This window comes from Gymnoscopelus microlampas (genome assembly GCF_963454915.1).
Source record: "Gymnoscopelus microlampas genome assembly, chromosome: 9".
NCBI classification, from domain to species: domain Eukaryota; kingdom Metazoa; phylum Chordata; class Actinopteri; order Myctophiformes; family Myctophidae; genus Gymnoscopelus; species Gymnoscopelus microlampas.
The window spans coordinates 36,636,447-36,655,204 of NC_139946.1; the positions used below are offsets into that span (position 1 = coordinate 36,636,447).

At 41.1% G+C, this 18,758-nt stretch overlaps 2 protein-coding genes across 4 annotated transcripts in view; one reads left to right on the plus strand and one right to left on the minus strand.

The window, feature by feature from the left end:
- The window catches only part of mpl (MPL proto-oncogene, thrombopoietin receptor), a 186,486-nt gene that overhangs the window by 15,547 nt on the left and 152,181 nt on the right, over nucleotides 1–18,758 (plus strand). The gene's annotated exons all lie outside the window — the stretch shown is intronic.
- Nucleotides 1–18,758, minus strand: part of ddah1 (dimethylarginine dimethylaminohydrolase 1) — an 86,572-nt gene that overhangs the window by 2,078 nt on the left and 65,736 nt on the right. For all 3 annotated transcript variants that reach the window (XM_084066679.1, XM_084066677.1, XM_084066678.1), the window contains exons 3-5: nucleotides 17,682–17,755; nucleotides 13,539–13,658; nucleotides 3,634–3,777 (exon numbers count right to left, since the gene is read on the minus strand). In XM_084066679.1, coding sequence (XP_083922805.1) covers nucleotides 3,634–3,777; nucleotides 13,539–13,658; nucleotides 17,682–17,755 — 338 coding nt within the window. The remainder of the gene's footprint in view (nucleotides 1–3,633; nucleotides 3,778–13,538; nucleotides 13,659–17,681; nucleotides 17,756–18,758) is intronic.

An 18,758-nucleotide genomic window follows, 5' to 3' on the forward strand; every position in this document is an offset into this window, starting at 1 on the left:
TTTTCCAAGTCACATTAACCACTTTCAAACTCACAACAAAAATTAATAGGGCTTAAGTGGTTCATAGAATTTAGAATAGAATATAGTCTCTTCCCATGAGTATAGGCTCTTCTCGTTCATATTAATACAAGAACACAAACAAGACAAAAGCAGTTTAAAGAAGAAGGAAGCATTGCTCAGCACTAAATCAATCTCTTTAGGAGAGGCTGAACGGTGGCTCACTTCACAATACTGAAAGGAAAAGCCAGTTACACAACACTCAACATTACTCACAAAGCTTGTTTAGATTACCATGACATGAAGGTAAAATATGAAGTACAGTAAGCAATGCAAGCATTCAGGAAGAGTTCTTCGAATCCCAGATAAAACAAGAAAAAAACATGTAGAACTATTACGCCAGTCTCAAAAGACCCTCGTTAAGCAATGTGTCACCCCATGGAGTTTCTCCAGAAGAAAACCAGTGTTTTCCTACCAGACGTCCAAACCAGAATACTTTTCTCTCAAAACCAACTTCAACTCTGCTCTGATACTGCACTTGGCCTTGCAGCCAGGAGGACCAACTAAACAGATTCCTCTCGTATGATGCAATATGGCTGACTGAAGATCTAATGGCGTAAAAGTAATGTCTTTAATAATAGATGCATTTTAATAGTGAGACTGCGTCGTGACTTGTAAAAAAAAAACTTCTGTCTGGCTGTTTGAACACAAAATACACAAACACAACAAAGCATGCCATTCATTTAATGACAAACATTACCAGTTCTTCATTACCAGTATCATCATATTGGGACCTAATCAAACACATTTTCTTTCCCTAACCATTAAGAAACCTATTTTGGACAGGTCAATATTGTATGAATTATCCCAAAAAGGTTATTATTTCCCAGGAGGTTCCAAAAATATCAAACAATTTGAAAATAGCAGATATTGAAGTTAACCATGCATTGCAATGCGCCGCATGTCCAAAATAGGCACGCCAGGTTGAAAGTGGTTAAACTGGTAAAATTATCGAATGAACTGAATTTGAATTGGAAAAAGAATTGGGCTCCCTGGCGCCTCGGTCCCCCACTTTGAAAACCACTGTTATAGACCACAGGATATGCATGAGTAGAGGGTCAAGTGAGGGGAGCTTTACCACTTTGCCAAATGCCACCACAACAACATCAGTAAATCTCCTGCCGTTTACGGCTACCTCCACCTCCAAAGTGTCTCTTTTTTTTATTGCGTCCAGCTGAGTTCTTATTACTGTGGTTGAAATTTATATGCCAGCCATGGGGGGTGGGGTGGGGGTCGGGGTGGGGGGGGGGGATATGGGGATGGGGGGGTGCTGTATTTCACAAGGCCTTTTGTCTGCCTGCTTTCTTTATCTCCTCGCCCAGTCCTCTGGAGCCGTTGCCACCGCCAACCGCAAAGAAGTCCTCAGTCCCCCCCCCCAGTCGACCCCACCGACTCTCTCTCATGACCTCTAAGCCTTTGTAAATGTGGGACTGTTATGTAACTATTTCACCGCCGAGGCTAAATGTAGGCCGGAGATTGGAGCCGGCGACAATGTTTAGAGTTGGAGAGGAGCTTAGGAGTCCTCAGCGATTGGGATGATAAACTGTTCCACCTCAGGGAAGGGGAACACAGTGACGCTGCGCTGCAGAGCTCTCCAGGGAACAATGTGCTGCAGTAGCACAATCAAATAAGGGAAGTCCGCACTCACAAAAGAAGTTTAACCCATTCAATCTGGGAAAGCATCTGTGTCATTTTAGATTTCTTTGGCTATTCAAAAATAGCAGATCTACAAGCTCATAGCTTGTAGATCTTCTCTTTTTTTCAAAGAATTGTTAGGATTTAGAAGACATTTACAGAATCACCAGAAGCAAAGGCTTGAGTTAAAAAATGCTGCTTTAAAACATATATTAGATTTTTCACCACCATCATTTTGCTATTTTCTTCCTAATAAAAATAGCTAAATCAACAGGAAGTTAAAAAATGTTATTAAAAAAACAAACAATTACAAAGTACTAGGTTTGGAGATGCTCTAGTCTATATTGTCTGAATCAACTTTCTTTGCGTTCGTTTACGTGCTAAAAGAGTGACTTTTCAGCGTACAATGCAAGTTAATGAGGAGCATGTTTTTAATCATCAATTTCTAATCAATGGAGCAATTATCTTTGATTTCTTGTCCACCATTGGAGTCACATAATGGCAAGGTAACTACACAACCCAAACTTCTACCAAAGTGGTCTTGCCCTTTAAGTAAACTTGTGTGGACATTCCCTTTTTTTGATTGTCCATGTTTAATGATCTCTACACTTATCATTAATGCAAGTCTTGTGAGTTGAGCATGTCAATCTTTTTGACTAATTAAGAATGTACTGTAGGCCTACTGTTAAAGAACAACACTAGAGAACTCTACTATGAAGCACAGCTGGATGAAGACTTAAAAAGCTTGAATTCCTCTTTGTGTTCCAAATAATTGTATCAAGAATTTTGGTCAATACTGGTATTAATAACACAACACAAACTACCCCAAGAATTCCCATCTTGCCTATGTTTGTGTACATTGTGTAAACATTGTGTACCAAACACAGCTCAGCCTGTCATGTTGTCAAATTAGCTCATCCTTTCAAACAGCAGGTTATAAAACAAAGCAGCCTGATTCTACTGGTTTCCCAAGAGACATTCTAGTCTGTTTTCTTCAGAATGGGATCCAATGCTATACAAATAAGGCTCCCAGGCTGAAGACGCAGACGAACCCCATCCATTAGATGGTGCTTTACCACAGCACGAAGCATGAGGTACACAAATCATTTTAGGATGTTCAAGTTCAGTTTCCCAGTTAATCCTTCTGGAAAATATTGAGCCCGGCTGTCGACTCCATGGTGCATCCGAACCCAAAGGGGCATAATTTTGTGAATTCTTCATTCTAAAAATAACTGCCCGTGGTTGGGGTTTTAGCCTCAGAGCGGATTTTGTTTTTCTGTACAGTAGATTGCAGGGTGTCGGGTTTGATCCTGTGAGAATATGGGGCTGGTTGTGACTTGTTGTGATGTGGAGTGACAGCTAAGCATTTAGATAACGTAGACTCTGCTCAGCCTTTCTATACAGTAGCAGACTATACAACAATCATTAACAACAGCTAGCTACAGTGGACGATAACATCAAAAGTGTCATGATGTAAAGTGAAAAAAAACAGTATCAAAAACATTTTACTAATTTAGTGAAAACCAGGCCCTTAGCCCATTACATGTCAATTTTTACAATCCTGGAGCTAAATTAACACAGATTTTACTGTGATGGTATCAGAGACACAAGGAGATATAGTAAGTGTATATTTGTCTGTGTTGATGTTGAGTGGATTTCTACTCAGTTGCACATCGGTGTCACAAGTCGTGAGCCTGTAGATCAGCTATTTTCAGTGCAAGTATAAATCAGGCATTCGAATATTATGTCTGGTCTGTCAGGATTTCTTCCACTGTCCCCACAAGAGTGAACAGATGGAACAATTTTCAGGTGACTGCCAACCTATTAATGTGTGTGTGTACTGTAAAATTCTGTGTGTTAATTTAACACTCTCAGAGTTAAATTAACACAGTGCGTGCGTGCGTGCGTGCGTGCGTGCGTGCGTGCGTGCGTGCATGTTACCTTAGCACTCTCAGGATACTCTTCTGGAGTGCAGTGAAGCAGGACATGTCCCTTGTTGGGAAGATTCATGTAGATGCAGTTGGCAGCATGGTCATCAGGCACGGTCAGCTTGTCATAACGATGGTCACTCATCTGCTGCATGATCTACGACCAAAACAAAAAAACACACAGACACAAATGGCTCATCTATTCTTCATATTTATTGTTGTTGACAATCTGTTATTCCTCGTGCGCGAAGATCTGTTGTTCTTAGTGAGCAAGTCTCTGTGAGTGAAAATCAGTTTTACTCTGTGGTGAAAATCTGTGTCAACGAATCTGTAAATTGGGTTTGAGATGGACAGAAAGATTTCCGGACAGATAGTAAGACACTTTATAGAACGTCAAAGAGAAGTAGACAATCATGTTGACAAAGCAACAGACAAAAAAATAACAGATGGTGAAGTCAGTTGGACAGGTCACAGTGACAGAGAAGTATACAAGAAGACAGACACAACAAAAACAGTCAGAAGGCATGGGCTATGAGGGACACACAGTAGCAAAGACATAACCAGATTCTTTTACTGGCCCAAACCACTTTCCAGGTGGGGGGGGGGTGTTAATGGAGAACACAGGAGCAGAGCAGACAGACATTCTTTCACAGCCGATGTCATTTCATTTATGTAATCTAACGGTCTTGAAGGGGGGGCGGGGGGGGGGGGGGGGGGGGGGTTCGAAAAGCTGCCCAGGTCGACCAAAAACTGAGAGAGTTGAGGATGTTATGACCAGAGAGGGGAGGCAGGTGTGTCTGAATGTTTATGATTCAAACCTCAGCAGACAGACGCTTCAGAGAGGAAAACTGGTGTTTGAGACTGAGAATGCAGAGGCATCAAGCCTGATTTAAACTTTGTTGTATGAAGCTGTCGCGTGCTGGAAATAGACGATCTACAAGTTCACGACGCGTCGTGATGCGAAGCTTATCATACAGAATGGAAGTTCACGTCAAATGTGTAAGAGGAGCAATGGCATAATGGCATTCAAAATAGAACATTTGAAATGTATTCACTGATTTACTATAATTACTAAAATTACCATGGGAACTTGTGAGTGCATGTTGGACGTCTGCGGTTATATAGAACAGAACAGTTAACCGTTTGCTCTATGTTTTGTTGTGTGGTTTATGTGTACAGTGGAGTATGTGCAGAGTAAAATGCTGACTGTTCATTTGACCCCGAGTGTGTAAAAATGGACTGTGATTTTACTGTGTGGCCGATGATGTGTCCACAACTGCTGCAGTGGGGAGGACCAGGACACTTAGCTTCCATGAGAAAAAGTGATACCACCATAAATGATTTACTTGCTGCATATGTATATATATATATATGTATTCAAGCTGCATTGTGGATTGGCAATACAGGGCTGCATTGTGTACTGCATTTCATCAATTACTTACAAAGTGAACACAACTCATAATCAAATCAATTAGTTTTTTCTAGTAGCTACCATTACTCTTTCTGTATTTCTGTCTATATTTGTGTGTGTATGTACTGTATGTATTTCCCGGACCTGACCCCAAAGAGGTTCTGGTGGCTGGAGAGATGTGAGAATGAGAGGGGTAGGGGTGGGGGAGAGAGACACACAGAGAGAGAGAGAGAGAGAGAGAGAGAGGGGGGGGGGGTGAGTGTTAGGGACCAGAAGCTCTCCCAGGTCATGTCTGGGTGTGTTATGTGAGCAGTCCTAAATGAAAACACTGTCCTTGTGCGTGACCGCCAGCCGTGACTCTCACACACAGGGGGATTAACAGTCTGGCAGAGAGGAGCTGAGAGAATAGCCTTTCATACCGATCCTCACTGCTTCACACACTTTCAGCCTTATCTTCTCGCTTTTGCACGCACGCACGCTAAGGCTGCAACTAACGATTAATTTCATAATCGATTAATCGGTCGATTATCTTATCGATTAATCGATTAATCGGATTATCGCACTTATTTAGCAATTACCTTATAATTTAGATTTTAGGTTGTTATAGGCATGTTCTGACTAACAATAAAGACAATAATAATGAATACTTCCTTCAAAGATAATATTTTATTACAGCTTTCTTGACTACAACTGTACTGTTACTGTAAGTACATAACAAAACTGTTATTAAAGTATTCAATCTATCAAATACAAAAGATACTGAATTATATAAAACATAACATTTTCTCTGTAATATATCAACAACATAACAAAACTGTTACTACAGTATTCAATCAATCAAATACAAAAGGTGCTGCTGAACTTGTGTATCCTAGGAGTCTAGGACAGTGGTTCTCAAACTTTTGAGGCTGACCCCTCAAAATAATATCTGAACTGGAGACCCCCCAAAATAATCATATTTGAACTGGGGAGTGGGGACCCCCCAAAATAATCATATTTTAACAGGCAACACCCTAGCCTGAAAAGCACTTGGAATTGTAGGAGTTGAGGCATTACATTTAGTATGACTCGGTTCCACAGATAATTGTGAAAATAGCTGATCTACAAAATAGATTGAGATAGAGCTTGTGATCAGCTATATATATTATTTCACAAATAATTGACACGTTTTTATATAGAGTTTGTTTTATTACTTTTGTTGCAGTAATGGTCTTTTTAGGTATCAAATGGTATATAAGTCCTTTAATTGTCACTTTACTGTCATCCGGGTAACCCCCCCCCCCCCCCCAAAAAAAATCATGTGGGTTGCTGTAGGCAAAGTGCTGATATAAAATCAAAATGTGTTACAGTTCCTGTAAACAAACTAAAGTAGCAGCAAAATAGTACCTTTTTTTCTTTAAACCAAGGATGTAGCAGCAATAATAAAGTTAACTCAATTAAAGAAAGTGCATTCTCTGGACTGAACACATCGTAGATGTCTTGGCTTTAATATGCAGGGCTGCGCATAGATATATGGGGCTGCGTGCGAAACAGTGCAGCTAGATTCTGTGAGAGAAACAAGCAACCAGGTCTAGGAAAACAAGCCCAAAATAAGCGACAATTGTTGGCCACATGAGCACTTAATACTTAGTACTTAAACCTACTGTATATACATCGGCTATTTGAAAATAGTTCACAACGTGTCGCATCGCAAGCGACACGTTGTGAGCTTGTAGATCTGCTATTTTCAATAACATCTTTAAAAAGCTTATAATAAGCGGATTTGGCAACACTGATGCAAAAGCCTGGTTTCCATTTACTGCTCAGCGCTCGGATCCGGTCTAGAGCCCGCCTACTGTATCCGGTGATTACATATACATATACACGCACGTAGTGTTTCCGCCTCAGGCCGGATCAGCAGCCTGCTATTACTGCTAAGTGAATCGATCCTAGCATTGTTTCTAATAGCGCAAATAGAGCAATAAATAGACTGACTGGACCTGAATCCTGACCAGTACTGAACGGTAAAAAGAAACCAGGCTTTCCGCAGTGGAAAGTTAATCTTAAATGTTAAAAGCCACGACAACTGAGTCTTATATAGGCAAGCCCACAAGCAAACACATCGAGGCGAGTGTGTTTGCTTTGCGAGCCGTCTCCAAAACTCCTTTATGCTTTCTCCTCAGATGCTCATTCATTGAGCTTGTGCTCCCGTGACAAGCAAAGTCCGCCTTGCAATGTTTGCAGGTCATTTTTTTCTTTTCTCTGTTCAGAGTGAAACGCTCCCAGTGTTTAGATCTTTTGGTGCGATCGTAAGACGCTGCTGCAGCAGCGACCGTACTAATGGACGCCGCCATTATTCAAGCCGGCTTGTTGTCAGTTGCGGTCGCTACTGCGCAAGTGCGCATGAGCAACTCTCAAGGAGCAACAGACTGCTCGTCTCCCCCTATGATTTGCAGCATTTACGTTATATTACATTACATTTAATGTCGGAAAACACTCGCAATTCGTTGTCGATTAATAATCGATTATCTAATTCGTTGGCAACGAATTTATTAATCGATTTTTAATCGATTAATCGATTCGTTGTTGCAGCCGTCGCACGCACACACGCACCATTTTCTTTACTCTGTAAAAGAAAAGGCAAACAATCTGGGACTTCATCCCCCCTGCAAACAGAATTAATTCATAGCGTGTGTACAATTCTGACCCGGGAAATGTAACCATTTCCTCTGGAAAATCGCCCACAGTAATGTCATAGTGTCAACAGAGCTGGTCTCCTGTTCCCTGTCAGTTTACTGCAAGAGAAGTGTATCACTTGATGACATGGTTTAGTATTGCTTGGCTATATCATAGCATAGATTTCTGGCTCTCTTCCCCATGCCTTGCATGAGGTTTGTTCATGTACTGTACACACATCTAGGTTGAACTATCCAAGCAAATTAAGATAACCTAAGCAAATTCAGTCACATGAATACTTCAGCAGGAACGCTTCAAGGAGTGTCATGAAGTCCGATAGAGACGTCTATACTGTATGTCATAAAGTCAGATAGAGACATCTATATGTCATGAAGTCAGATAGAGAGATCCCTAAATTCATAATATGTCCGTAACAGAACAGTCAAATCCGGAGTGCATGGATTAAAGCTAGTTTAAATCTCACGACTGACAATGTCCTAATGTGCGATTTGTGAAACCGTGTGAAAGGACACACACTAGCGCCAATTCCTAAACAAAGAATACAATATGTACAATTAGGATGCTTTAGTAATATTGTTCCTGCTGTTCTACATACTGCCAACCATGTGAAGAAATCACAGATTGAGGCTTTAACCTTTGCTTTTATATGAAATATCCGAGACGATTAAGATATGATGGAAGATGCTTCTGAACATATTGCTAGTTTGACCACTTCAAATGCTCTAATATGAAAATAACCAAAAATAGCCTTTCTACAAGCTGGACGCATTGAGAGCTTGTCAATCGGCTATTTTTGCTGCGCAACATGCTTCCATAGAAGACGTGCTGGCTTCCATGGAATCCAAATGACTGAAATCAGTCTTGGCGACTGAGAACTTTAATCCATGGGAGTGTGATGTGTACAAATGGACCCTAACAAGTCATTTTTTATTAAATGTTTTACTGTGTACGCAACTACGCAAAGCTGATCAGGGCTGGCTTATTGAGGGGAATTCTTTTTTGGGATTAACACAGATCTACTACAATGCAGGATTTATCTGGTAGATAGTTTACATTATATTAAGCTTCTAATTGTAAAAGATATTGGGATAAGAAACTGTGGGCTTCCCTCAAACAATGACTCAATTCTCCAATGCAAAGAATAAAAATAAGAGGAAGCACCGAGATATTTGACAATGTCTGCTGTACTGTTTCTCAGTTTGAAAGTTATGAATAGTCATGCTGGCTACCGACCAAGGTAGCCAGAGCCTTCTGGACTGTGGCTGAGGTCCAGTTAATACGTGGAGTGGGAACTGGGCAGCAGAATTTACTTCAGTCACAAAAACAAAATATTTACTGGAAGGTAATTAAATCCCCCGGAGCCACAACATGATGAGCCATTTACTGGAGTAGATACCTTTCCACAATGGTCATCAGCATACTCTGAATGTTTTGCGATGCTCACACAACTAATCTTTCCCCTGAAGCTTTTAAATGGTTTCACAATGGCTCTTTTCATTCAACGGTAATAAATAAGGCAGTCTCTAACAGTACACGAATCTGCTTCCAAATACTAATATACAAGGCAGCTGGGGAAATTGTTACGAGCCTGAATATGGCTTCCTGTTGATGTAATGTTTGTGACTGGACCCCGACACACATTTTTTCTCTTGAGAATATTATTGGCGGACATGTGAGTGTTTATTCGTGAAGCCTGAGGTGTTTAATCAGGAAGAAGATGACTACAGGAAAAGGAAGGGTTGAAGGGGTTGCTGTAGGAACTATTACTGTACTAGTACAGTACCTTAAAGGGAAACCCCATTATAATATGTTTTTTTCCTAAATGGTCAATGTCAATGACTCTCTCACAAATGTAATCAACAGACCTAATCTGTTATAACCCCCTCACACAGACAGAGAGACTGTGGCACCTATGTGGAACCTATGACGCGCGTGCATGTGCATGCGCACGAAAATAGGCAAACATTAGGCAAACATTGCAGATCTGCTATTTGGTTTAGAGGGAAAAAAGAAGGGTGCCAAATACAGGATGCCGGACAACTAATGTATAGGGTTAGTAGTTATGGCCTATATTAAACATGACAACATGACATCATACCCTGCACACCTATGATACGTGCACATGCGTGCACCACACACAGATACATAGATTTGATATGTTTAGTACCACGGCTGGCTGGGATACAAAGGCAATTTCTTTCTTTGCTTTACCAATGCAAGTCTGGTTCTGTTTTCACAGTAATATGTTGATTTGTACTATATGTAGAGGGATATTTGTGATTAGGACATGGAGATACATTAACACCTCTTAAACTGAACAAAACGCTGTAATCTGTAATATTCTGTATATGTAAACATGCTCACTCAGATATACACACCCAAACCTGAGGATTTGGCAATAATGAAATGACAACAGCGATGCTCAATGGACTGGGTCACTGGTGTCAAATGTCAGCTGGTACCCTAAATCATTTGGGAATGCAACAGTGCGCCTGACAGTAAAAGCTAGCACAGAGGGTATTTGGGAAGGATGACTTCATCACTTAAGTTTGGTGATGACAGCGGTAGAGGGATGACCGTTGTTATGAGTACGTCTGGATGATGAAATCCATCTGGTCAATGCGGGCTCTCCACCGTCAGAGACCTAAACATAAACTAGAGACAACATACTAACTGACATATACTAGATACAGTGTGCGCACACACCACAACCACAATCTACCAATTTATTAAATCTGGTCAGTACAATAACATAAGATACTAAGGATACAGTATGTTATGTACTGTAATCCTGCTCTTGTGTCTCATCAGGGTTTGCTTGTCTATGGCCATGGTTCTTCAGAGCTAATAAGGTGTGCCACTGAAATCAGAAACGGACCATTAGTTACACATACACCCTAATAGAATGCTCAACATGCCGTTTCATGAAGTTCAATCACTAGGTGTCTCAATTACCTCAGAGCAGCAGCTTTTAGTATAAGTTAAAGGCTTTGGCCAAGGCTACAAGTAGAAGAGAGCTTTAGTGCCACACGAGTTGGATTCAGATAGAAACCAAGCACTTTGTATTCATTACTGGAGCACTAATACGATCTCACTATACCCCCTCTAAGACATTAGAAATCCAGGGTCATTAAAAGTCCTTTAAAACAGGAGCTAATTGCTGGAAGAAGGGGTGACGTAAGCTGTAATTACTAAACGAGGACTCTGTCATTAGGACTTGCTAACAACCACTCCTCAATCCAGCAGCTAATTACCGTTAACAGGCTGGAATCTTAATGAGTTAACGTTGCATTGCTGTAATATAAACTTAACTGGTGTACATATTTAGCTTTTTATAAAGGTGTTTGTCTTCCAGGGTGCACTTCAGCGCTGTAGTAATGAAGAGATTAGTTAACACAGCACCAACTTGGTTCTTCTACTGTAGCAATGTCAACTGCTTGAAGACATTTTCCATATTCACATGGTGGCCATTTTGCTTTTACGTCATACCTGGGGTGTTTCCCACCCACCCGAGTGTGACATAAGAGCTAAATAGCCACCGTGTGAATATGGTAAAATAGCTTTAGTCAAAGAGACTGTTACTTATTTCCTCTGTGATGAGTTGAGCAGGTTCCACTTAATGACTTATATCTTAAACCTGGTTTAGGCCTGGGCCAGTAGGGGGAGATATCACACTAAGGAGGCAAATAATATTGATTTGCCAGAGTGTGCCTGCAAGTATGCTTGTGAGTGGGAAACTATAGTACAGTACATGCATGTTAAAGTGCGTGCGTGCGTGCGTGCATGTGTATGTGTACGTGTACGTGTACGTGTGCGTGTGCATGTTTAAGAATTCACCATGCAGTGTAAACTCCACAGAATGGGGGTTTCTAACAAATTTACTATGAAGTTAGAATATGGCCTTACATTAACTTTGTACGAAGATGGGACATGTTTAAGATAGTTCCATGAGTGGAGTGGCAGAGACGTATTACTCACTGAGCAAAACCTGTCTCTGCCAGGGTGTTAATCGTGTCTCCTTTTACATCCTCTGTACTTAGCCGAGGGTCTGTCGTTTAATTACATTTTATTGATCCAGAAGTCCTTTCATGCGGTACTGAGGTGAGCTTGGCCTGTTTAATCTAGGTACAATATAGTGTTGACTTGTAGGTTGAGGAATTCCTGACGCACCAGGGGCAATCCCTAGATTAACAGGAATATGAGTTGATGGGGGAGATCAAAGTGACAGGTGGTTTCGGTGTGCTTGGTGCGTGAGGCAGGTATCAAACCGCAGTAGGGGAATCTGCTCTGAGTCAGCATGAGTGATGTCCCACACACTGTTCTTAACCCATTCAATCCAGGAACGCATCTGTGTCATTTTAGATTTCTATCTTTTCTCAAAGATTTGCACAAACTTTCATGATTTTTCTAAAAATAGCAGATCTATGAGCTTGTATATCTGCTATTTTTGAGTAGCCAAAGTATAAGATAATGGTTAAAATCCAAAATGACAGATGCTTTCCCGGTCTTAATGAGTTAACACACACTGATATTTGATGATTGCCGATTATAAGCTCTGTGGCAAATAAAAGTTCATGATACTTACGGGTTTAGTTTCGGGTAACAAACTTTCACAAACGAACACCCATTTTATAATTTTTGAGGCTTAATTACAATAACCAGAATTAAAAAATAAACGTTACGCTATGAAAGAACTACACCATGGTCACATGTCTTGATTGTCACCACAATAAGGGCTTGTGTGTTTGGTGCGATTACATGTAATTGTAGTTTCATTTAGACTTGTTAGCAACTGCCTTTTTAAGACTTGTAAAAGCTTTCAAAATTCAAGAGTGGGGTATTGCGCATTTTATATCTTCTAACAAAACGGGAAAATCCCATAACCACAAGAATCATAGTGTCCCTATTCTGGGAACATTAGTATAATAGGCAAATATTAGGCAAAAATAGGTGAACAATCCCCGAAAGTTTTTGGCGTAGAGGTTTGGTGTAGAGAGAACAAAGGAGTGGGCCAAGTGACATTCAGCAAAGGCTGTTGGGATCGGGACTCGCTGTCAGGCTACACTGAGCCTAGGTGCCTGGACCGCTACGCCAGTGGTACAATATAAAAGATCCCTCAAAAAAGGGATCAGGTGGTGCAGGGATAAAGGTCCTGCCCTCCACCACGGAGACTAGTGGTTCGATTCTTCCGTGGTGCGTGGCGCACTCGAGGGTGGGAAGCAGGGTGGGGAGAGCAATCTCTGTCGCTGCACTAGCGATTCCTACAGGTTGGTCAGGGAACCTGTTCAGCAGGGACAAGAATTAGGTCGGAGAGCATCTTCCTCTCCACGCGTTACGCCTACCCGATGAATCTCTGTCAGGTAATAAAAGAAGCAGCTGGTGACTTCATGTGTGGTGACACGTGCTTGCCTAAAGCCTGCACCGTCCCACACGACCAACTGTAGGGATTAGCAATGACACACACAAGTGTGGGGAAAACATGGGAAATAATTACTAAATTGGAAGAAAAGGGAGAATGTTTTATTTAAAATAATTAGGGGAAGAAATTACTCTGATTGAGTTACTATCGCTACATTTTATATATGGGGCCCCATGCACAAAACAAACTATGCATGCATGTGAGCATACTGCAGATGCACAAATCTGGTTCCCTACCCTGGAAGACTCGACATACAAAAAGGGACGACAATGTCTACATTATTTCCTAGATTTTAGCTGGGAGTCTAACACACTAAAGTGGGCATTTTGTGCCCATGTGGCGTGTGCCCTAGAAAGTTAATAATTGAGTTCCAATTGTACAGTATCTTCTCCACATTGATTTCGTTCTGTACCTTGAGGGCTTTCTGAGCTGGTTCGCTAGAGCCAATGACGATGAGCCCTGGTCCTCCCATGCTGCAGAAGCTCTTCAGGTGCAACCCTTCCAGAACAGGAACTGTTGACACAGCATAGTCCTACAAAACACAACATCAACATTAGGTGATGTACTGTAGCTGGGACAGGATAGGTTGTTTACCATACTGTGAAGGTGTAAAGTGAAGTTAATCCCATTCATTTACAGTGTAAAGAGTTAAGAGGCTGCACTGTTTAGTGTTCTTTTAACTATAAGAGTCTACAAATGTAACACAATGAACCCACATTTGCATCCTTTCAGAGTTAAATTAAAGGTGCAATAAGGAACTTATTTTATTGAATAAAATATTATTTTAACCAATCTGTATGGTAGGTATGTTAATACTATATATAATTAGCGCATATGCAGTGGTTTTGGAGGTGGTCTCCCCACTCTTCCATTGAGGAATTTAGACCCTGGTGTCGGGTGTGACTCCTAATGGTTGACGAGTAGCACTGCCTCAAGCTCATAAGCGCATCTCCCCACAGGCCAAGCCGGGGATTCTGATTTGGAAGAGTAGTAGAATGCTGTCTCGTGCAGGAGACCTGGGTTTTAAATCCTGGGTAGGACATAAAAGTTACAGCTTGCAGCTTTAACACTGAGGATTTTACTGTGTGACTCTCAACTTGCTGCCGTGTCATTTCTTCTCTCCTCAATCATTCCTGACACTCTACCATTATGGTTCACAGTTGGTTGTGCATTGGTCTGAAACGTTTTAGCCCAAAAAAGTCATGGCCAAACTCACAACGCAATGTTCTTCTGTCTTTAAGTTGTACTTTGCTTGGGAACGTGCTGCCAGCAGATGCAAAGCCGCTTCTAGTCCCAAGGCCAGCAGTTGAGGAACAGTGCTGCTCATCAGATTTATTCATTTGCAATCAAAATGCCCCATATCTACGTTAACCTTTAGAGAACAAAACATTCCAAGAAGGGTATGTAATGGTTGTTGGTGGTTTAAAACAAGGTGCAGTCAGTGGCAGTAAAAGGCATTTAAAACAAGATCATGGACAACCCAGCGGCAGAAACAGCAGTTAGCAAGAGTGTCTGGGAGATGAGGTCACTGAGCCCCAGGCCTCACAGTGTAATTAGAGAGCTCGTTGTCGGAGCCTTCTGACTGCTATACTGTGATTGGTGAAGCTGGTAACACTTTCAATGAAGCCCATGTCCATAAATGCATGTAAAGCATTATAAGCTGCTTGTAACACTGTATGATTATTGTTGTAATTGATTAATTGATTGATTGAATACTTCATTAACAGTTTGCAAAGACAAGCACAGGGAAGTACAGTTCAATATAATGTCTGTTAAGGGGATTTTAAATCCTTTGTACTCAATTGAACAACTGAACAATGTGAGCTATTTGCATTATTTTTATTTATTTTATTTTATTTTCTGTTTTTATTGTGTGGTGTTGTTTTCTTGTGATATGGATCCTCCTGGGTCTGAAATAAAGATTGAATTGAATTGAATTCATCGAAAATACTCAATTCATCGAAAGCACTAACAAATACTCATAATGCTTTATAACAATAATCATAACACATAATGAAGCATTTTTATAATGACTTATAGGGTTAAGTATAGATGTATTATACTTTACTTTACTTATAAAATGATACAATTACATGGTACAATTACAGTTATAAGAGTCCGCAGTGCCTCCTAAGCTATAATCCTAACACATAATAAAGCATTTTATAATGACTTCAAGGTCAAGTATCCAAAACCACACCAAAACCATGCCTAAAATTAACTGTATCATGCCTAACCTGACATCAAATTAACCACGTAACGTAACCAAAAGTATGTTCCCCCAGTGAGAACCAAACCAAGAAGCCTTTGATGATGGTAAACCATTGATTCTACCACTACACCATAAGGCCCAACAAACTTTCAGTATTTTGAATCCAAACACTATAATGAACACTACTTGGTGCACTGTTGCAGCCAACCTATTATTAGTTACAGAGGAGAAGTTTCTATAAGATGCCCACAGTATAACTCAACAATACTATTTTAGTGGCTTTGTTCTGAAATCTGTAAGGATCACGACAAGCATAGAATGCAACATGTTTTTAACTACTTTCACCCAGGTGTCCCTATTTTGTGCATGTCATTCTAAACAAAAAAAATCTAAAATCGCCATCAAAAACAGCCATCAAAAATAGCGGTTCGGCCTGGACCGCTGGCGTAGCGGGCACCTAGGCTCAGTGTAGCCTGACAGTGTGTCGCGGGTTCGAGTCCCGATCCCCTTTGCTGCATGTCACTCCCCAATGCATTTCCTGTCAGCCTACTGTCCTATTAATAAAGGCATAAAAGCCCCAAAACAAAAATCTTAAAAAAAAAAGAAATAGCGGTTCTACAAGCTCACAACGGCTAGATTTGAAAATGTTTGAATAGGCTTGTCTTTTGTTAATTATGGGGCAACATCTGTAGTTAATTGGGTCGTACCATAGATGCAGGCTATAAAATGATCCTAAATTTGATTAGAAGGGGAAAAAACAATGGCATTTAGATAAACAAAACAAACTGATAACCAGGGGAAAAAACAACAATGGACTCTAAAGAGGTTTTTCCATGTGCGATTTGCCAGAGACGCATCATTAAGCCCAGACTTATAAAGGGAAAGTGAATAACAAAAACACTTTGAGACGCACTATGCGGAATTCAAATGAGATACAGACGAGTGCAACGGAAGCTGAGATTAGTCAAATGAGTTGAACTCTCAAGGACATGACCCAGCTGTGAACTTGAAGCGAGTCAGCTGGCTGTGTCATGGTTTTGGAGGGAGATTGGAGAATAGCAACGCAGCAAGCTGATCTTTTTAAGGCTATTAAAACTGTAATTCTTAATCCAGATATGAATATGATAGTAGTTCTGTCCAAGCATCAAAACTTGGGAGCAGTGACATTTTCTTGCTTTGCTTTTTGAGCTTTGCTTTTGAGTGAATGTACATTCAGACATTACATACATACAATACATTCAGTGTAGAAGTGACTCATTTTGAGTACTAGAAGGTTCCCCTCCTCCCAGGTGGTCTTTATTCAGTGTCACGGTAACTCATTGCGTGAAGATATGATGTGTAGGCCCCAAGACAAAAAAAAGAAAGACCTGCCATCTCCGATTTACTCCCCGAATCTCATCATTAATTTCAATGGGAGAGTGAACGTGAACACAGCTTCTGAACAATTCTTTAGATCCATGGTCACTGAACTAAATATTGGAACTAGTCGCCACAAGCCACACAATCTTCCCAACATTTTCACAATAAAATAGCTTTTTTTCAAACAAATCAGGAGAAAATAAACCTTGTTATCAACCTTTTCTGTCAAGTAAACGTAGGACGTTCGTGGATCTGCCGTCAGACAGCACCCACATAGCAGACCATTCGTATGTCATTTGTGTACCATTTCGCCTATAGTGGCTAGCGGCCCGCCGAAGCAGAGCATAAGATACAACAGAGCTATTGCATGAAGATTGAACCCTTCGTAAGGGCATAAGTTAAGATACACAGATATAACATCATACAATCAGATACACAGAATCACACTTATATGGCACAGGAGGAGGTGGATCACAGACAGCTGCAGGAATAGAGATGTGACCAAAGCTGAGCCTGAAGAGTGAACAGTGTTCTGGTTAAAAAGACCGCCTAAATTAACAATTGGATTGAGGGAGTTATGTGTTAGCTTGCTTGTTAGCAAATGAGAATGAAGGGAGTTAGAGTCAGGTGAGTGTGGAGACCCTGATTGCCGTACCTGCCTGATAACAACAACAAAAACCCTTGTGCTCATAATTCCAACATCCCATTATTCCAACCATTAGTGTGAGGTTAGGGTTAGGGATAGGGGTTATTATAATGGGACCATTCGGACCAAAGGGTACGTCGAAATAATGTGATTTCGGAATAATGATATGGCACCGCCTGAACTACAGTATCACAATACTCGATGCCAGCTAAAGGCTGGCTAAGGCCACTGATGATTGATAGCCACTGACGATTAATTCCATAATTACGTTTGAGACTCTAATGCTGCTTGAGTAAGTGCCGGGACAATCCCAGCCAGGGTGCAATACTCAAACTCACCTTAAAGGCATCAGCCAGGATCTCAGCTCCTCGCTGGTTCGTCCGCTTAGAGAGGCCCACAAAGAATTCCCGACCTGAGAGGGAGGAAAACCAGACGCCATTGATAAAAAGAGTTTGTTCAGATTGTGAGTGCTCCCCAAAAAACGCTGTGCCCTCCACAGTTATGCATTGTCCACATGTGTACTGTACAGGGAGTGAAGCTACTGCAGTCTCAGTTATGGCCTAGCAGCATTACAAAACTATCACATCTTTATCAATACACAGTAAACTGATAGCAAAGACAGTTAAATATGTTAAGAACTTACATGGTTAACATCATGGCAGGTGATGAAAACAGACAATAAATAACGGTTGATTTGGGTGAGAAACCAGAAATATAATGTGCATTTCAAATGTAATTGATATACAGTGTACACATTTAATTTCACTTGGTGGCGGAGCCAAACTGTAGCTGTCCAATTATGCCAACATCTCCAAACTCTTGTCAATGTAAGTCTGATCATTAGTAATAAGCTGTTTAACAGCAGCCATGATACAAGCTGTGGGAGGTAACGTGGTTGCACCGCATTCTGCGTGGAGTATGCATGACTGTACGCGTACGACAGACCAGTTGTGGTCAGCACGGCGGAGAAGAGAGACAGACAGAGCCCTGCCTGGACGCCTGGCCCGGCAGGCTACAGAGATGGGTTCCTATTGTAACTGCCTAGCCTTTACAAATGAGCCGTTAGTAGGGGCTCTGCCAACAGGAAATGTTTCTTGCTCTGCCATGTGAAACCCATTTCAGCTGGAAGGAACGAGAGCAGAGCGCCAACGTCTCGAAACCCAATTAAGTGTACTACTGCCTTTTTTTTCTTGCAGCCTGTGTGCAGTGTAGAAGACACTGACCCACATTTTCACTCGCTACATAACTGTAACAGAATGTACAGAAAACGTAATAAAGACCACCATGCTCCTGCTTCTGCGCACACACACTTTTATTGCCCAGTGCCAGAGCAATAAGGAGAGGGCTATTATAATCCATTGGTGATGGCCTGGATTTCTGCTGGTTTAACTGTAATCATAGAATTAAAGAAACAT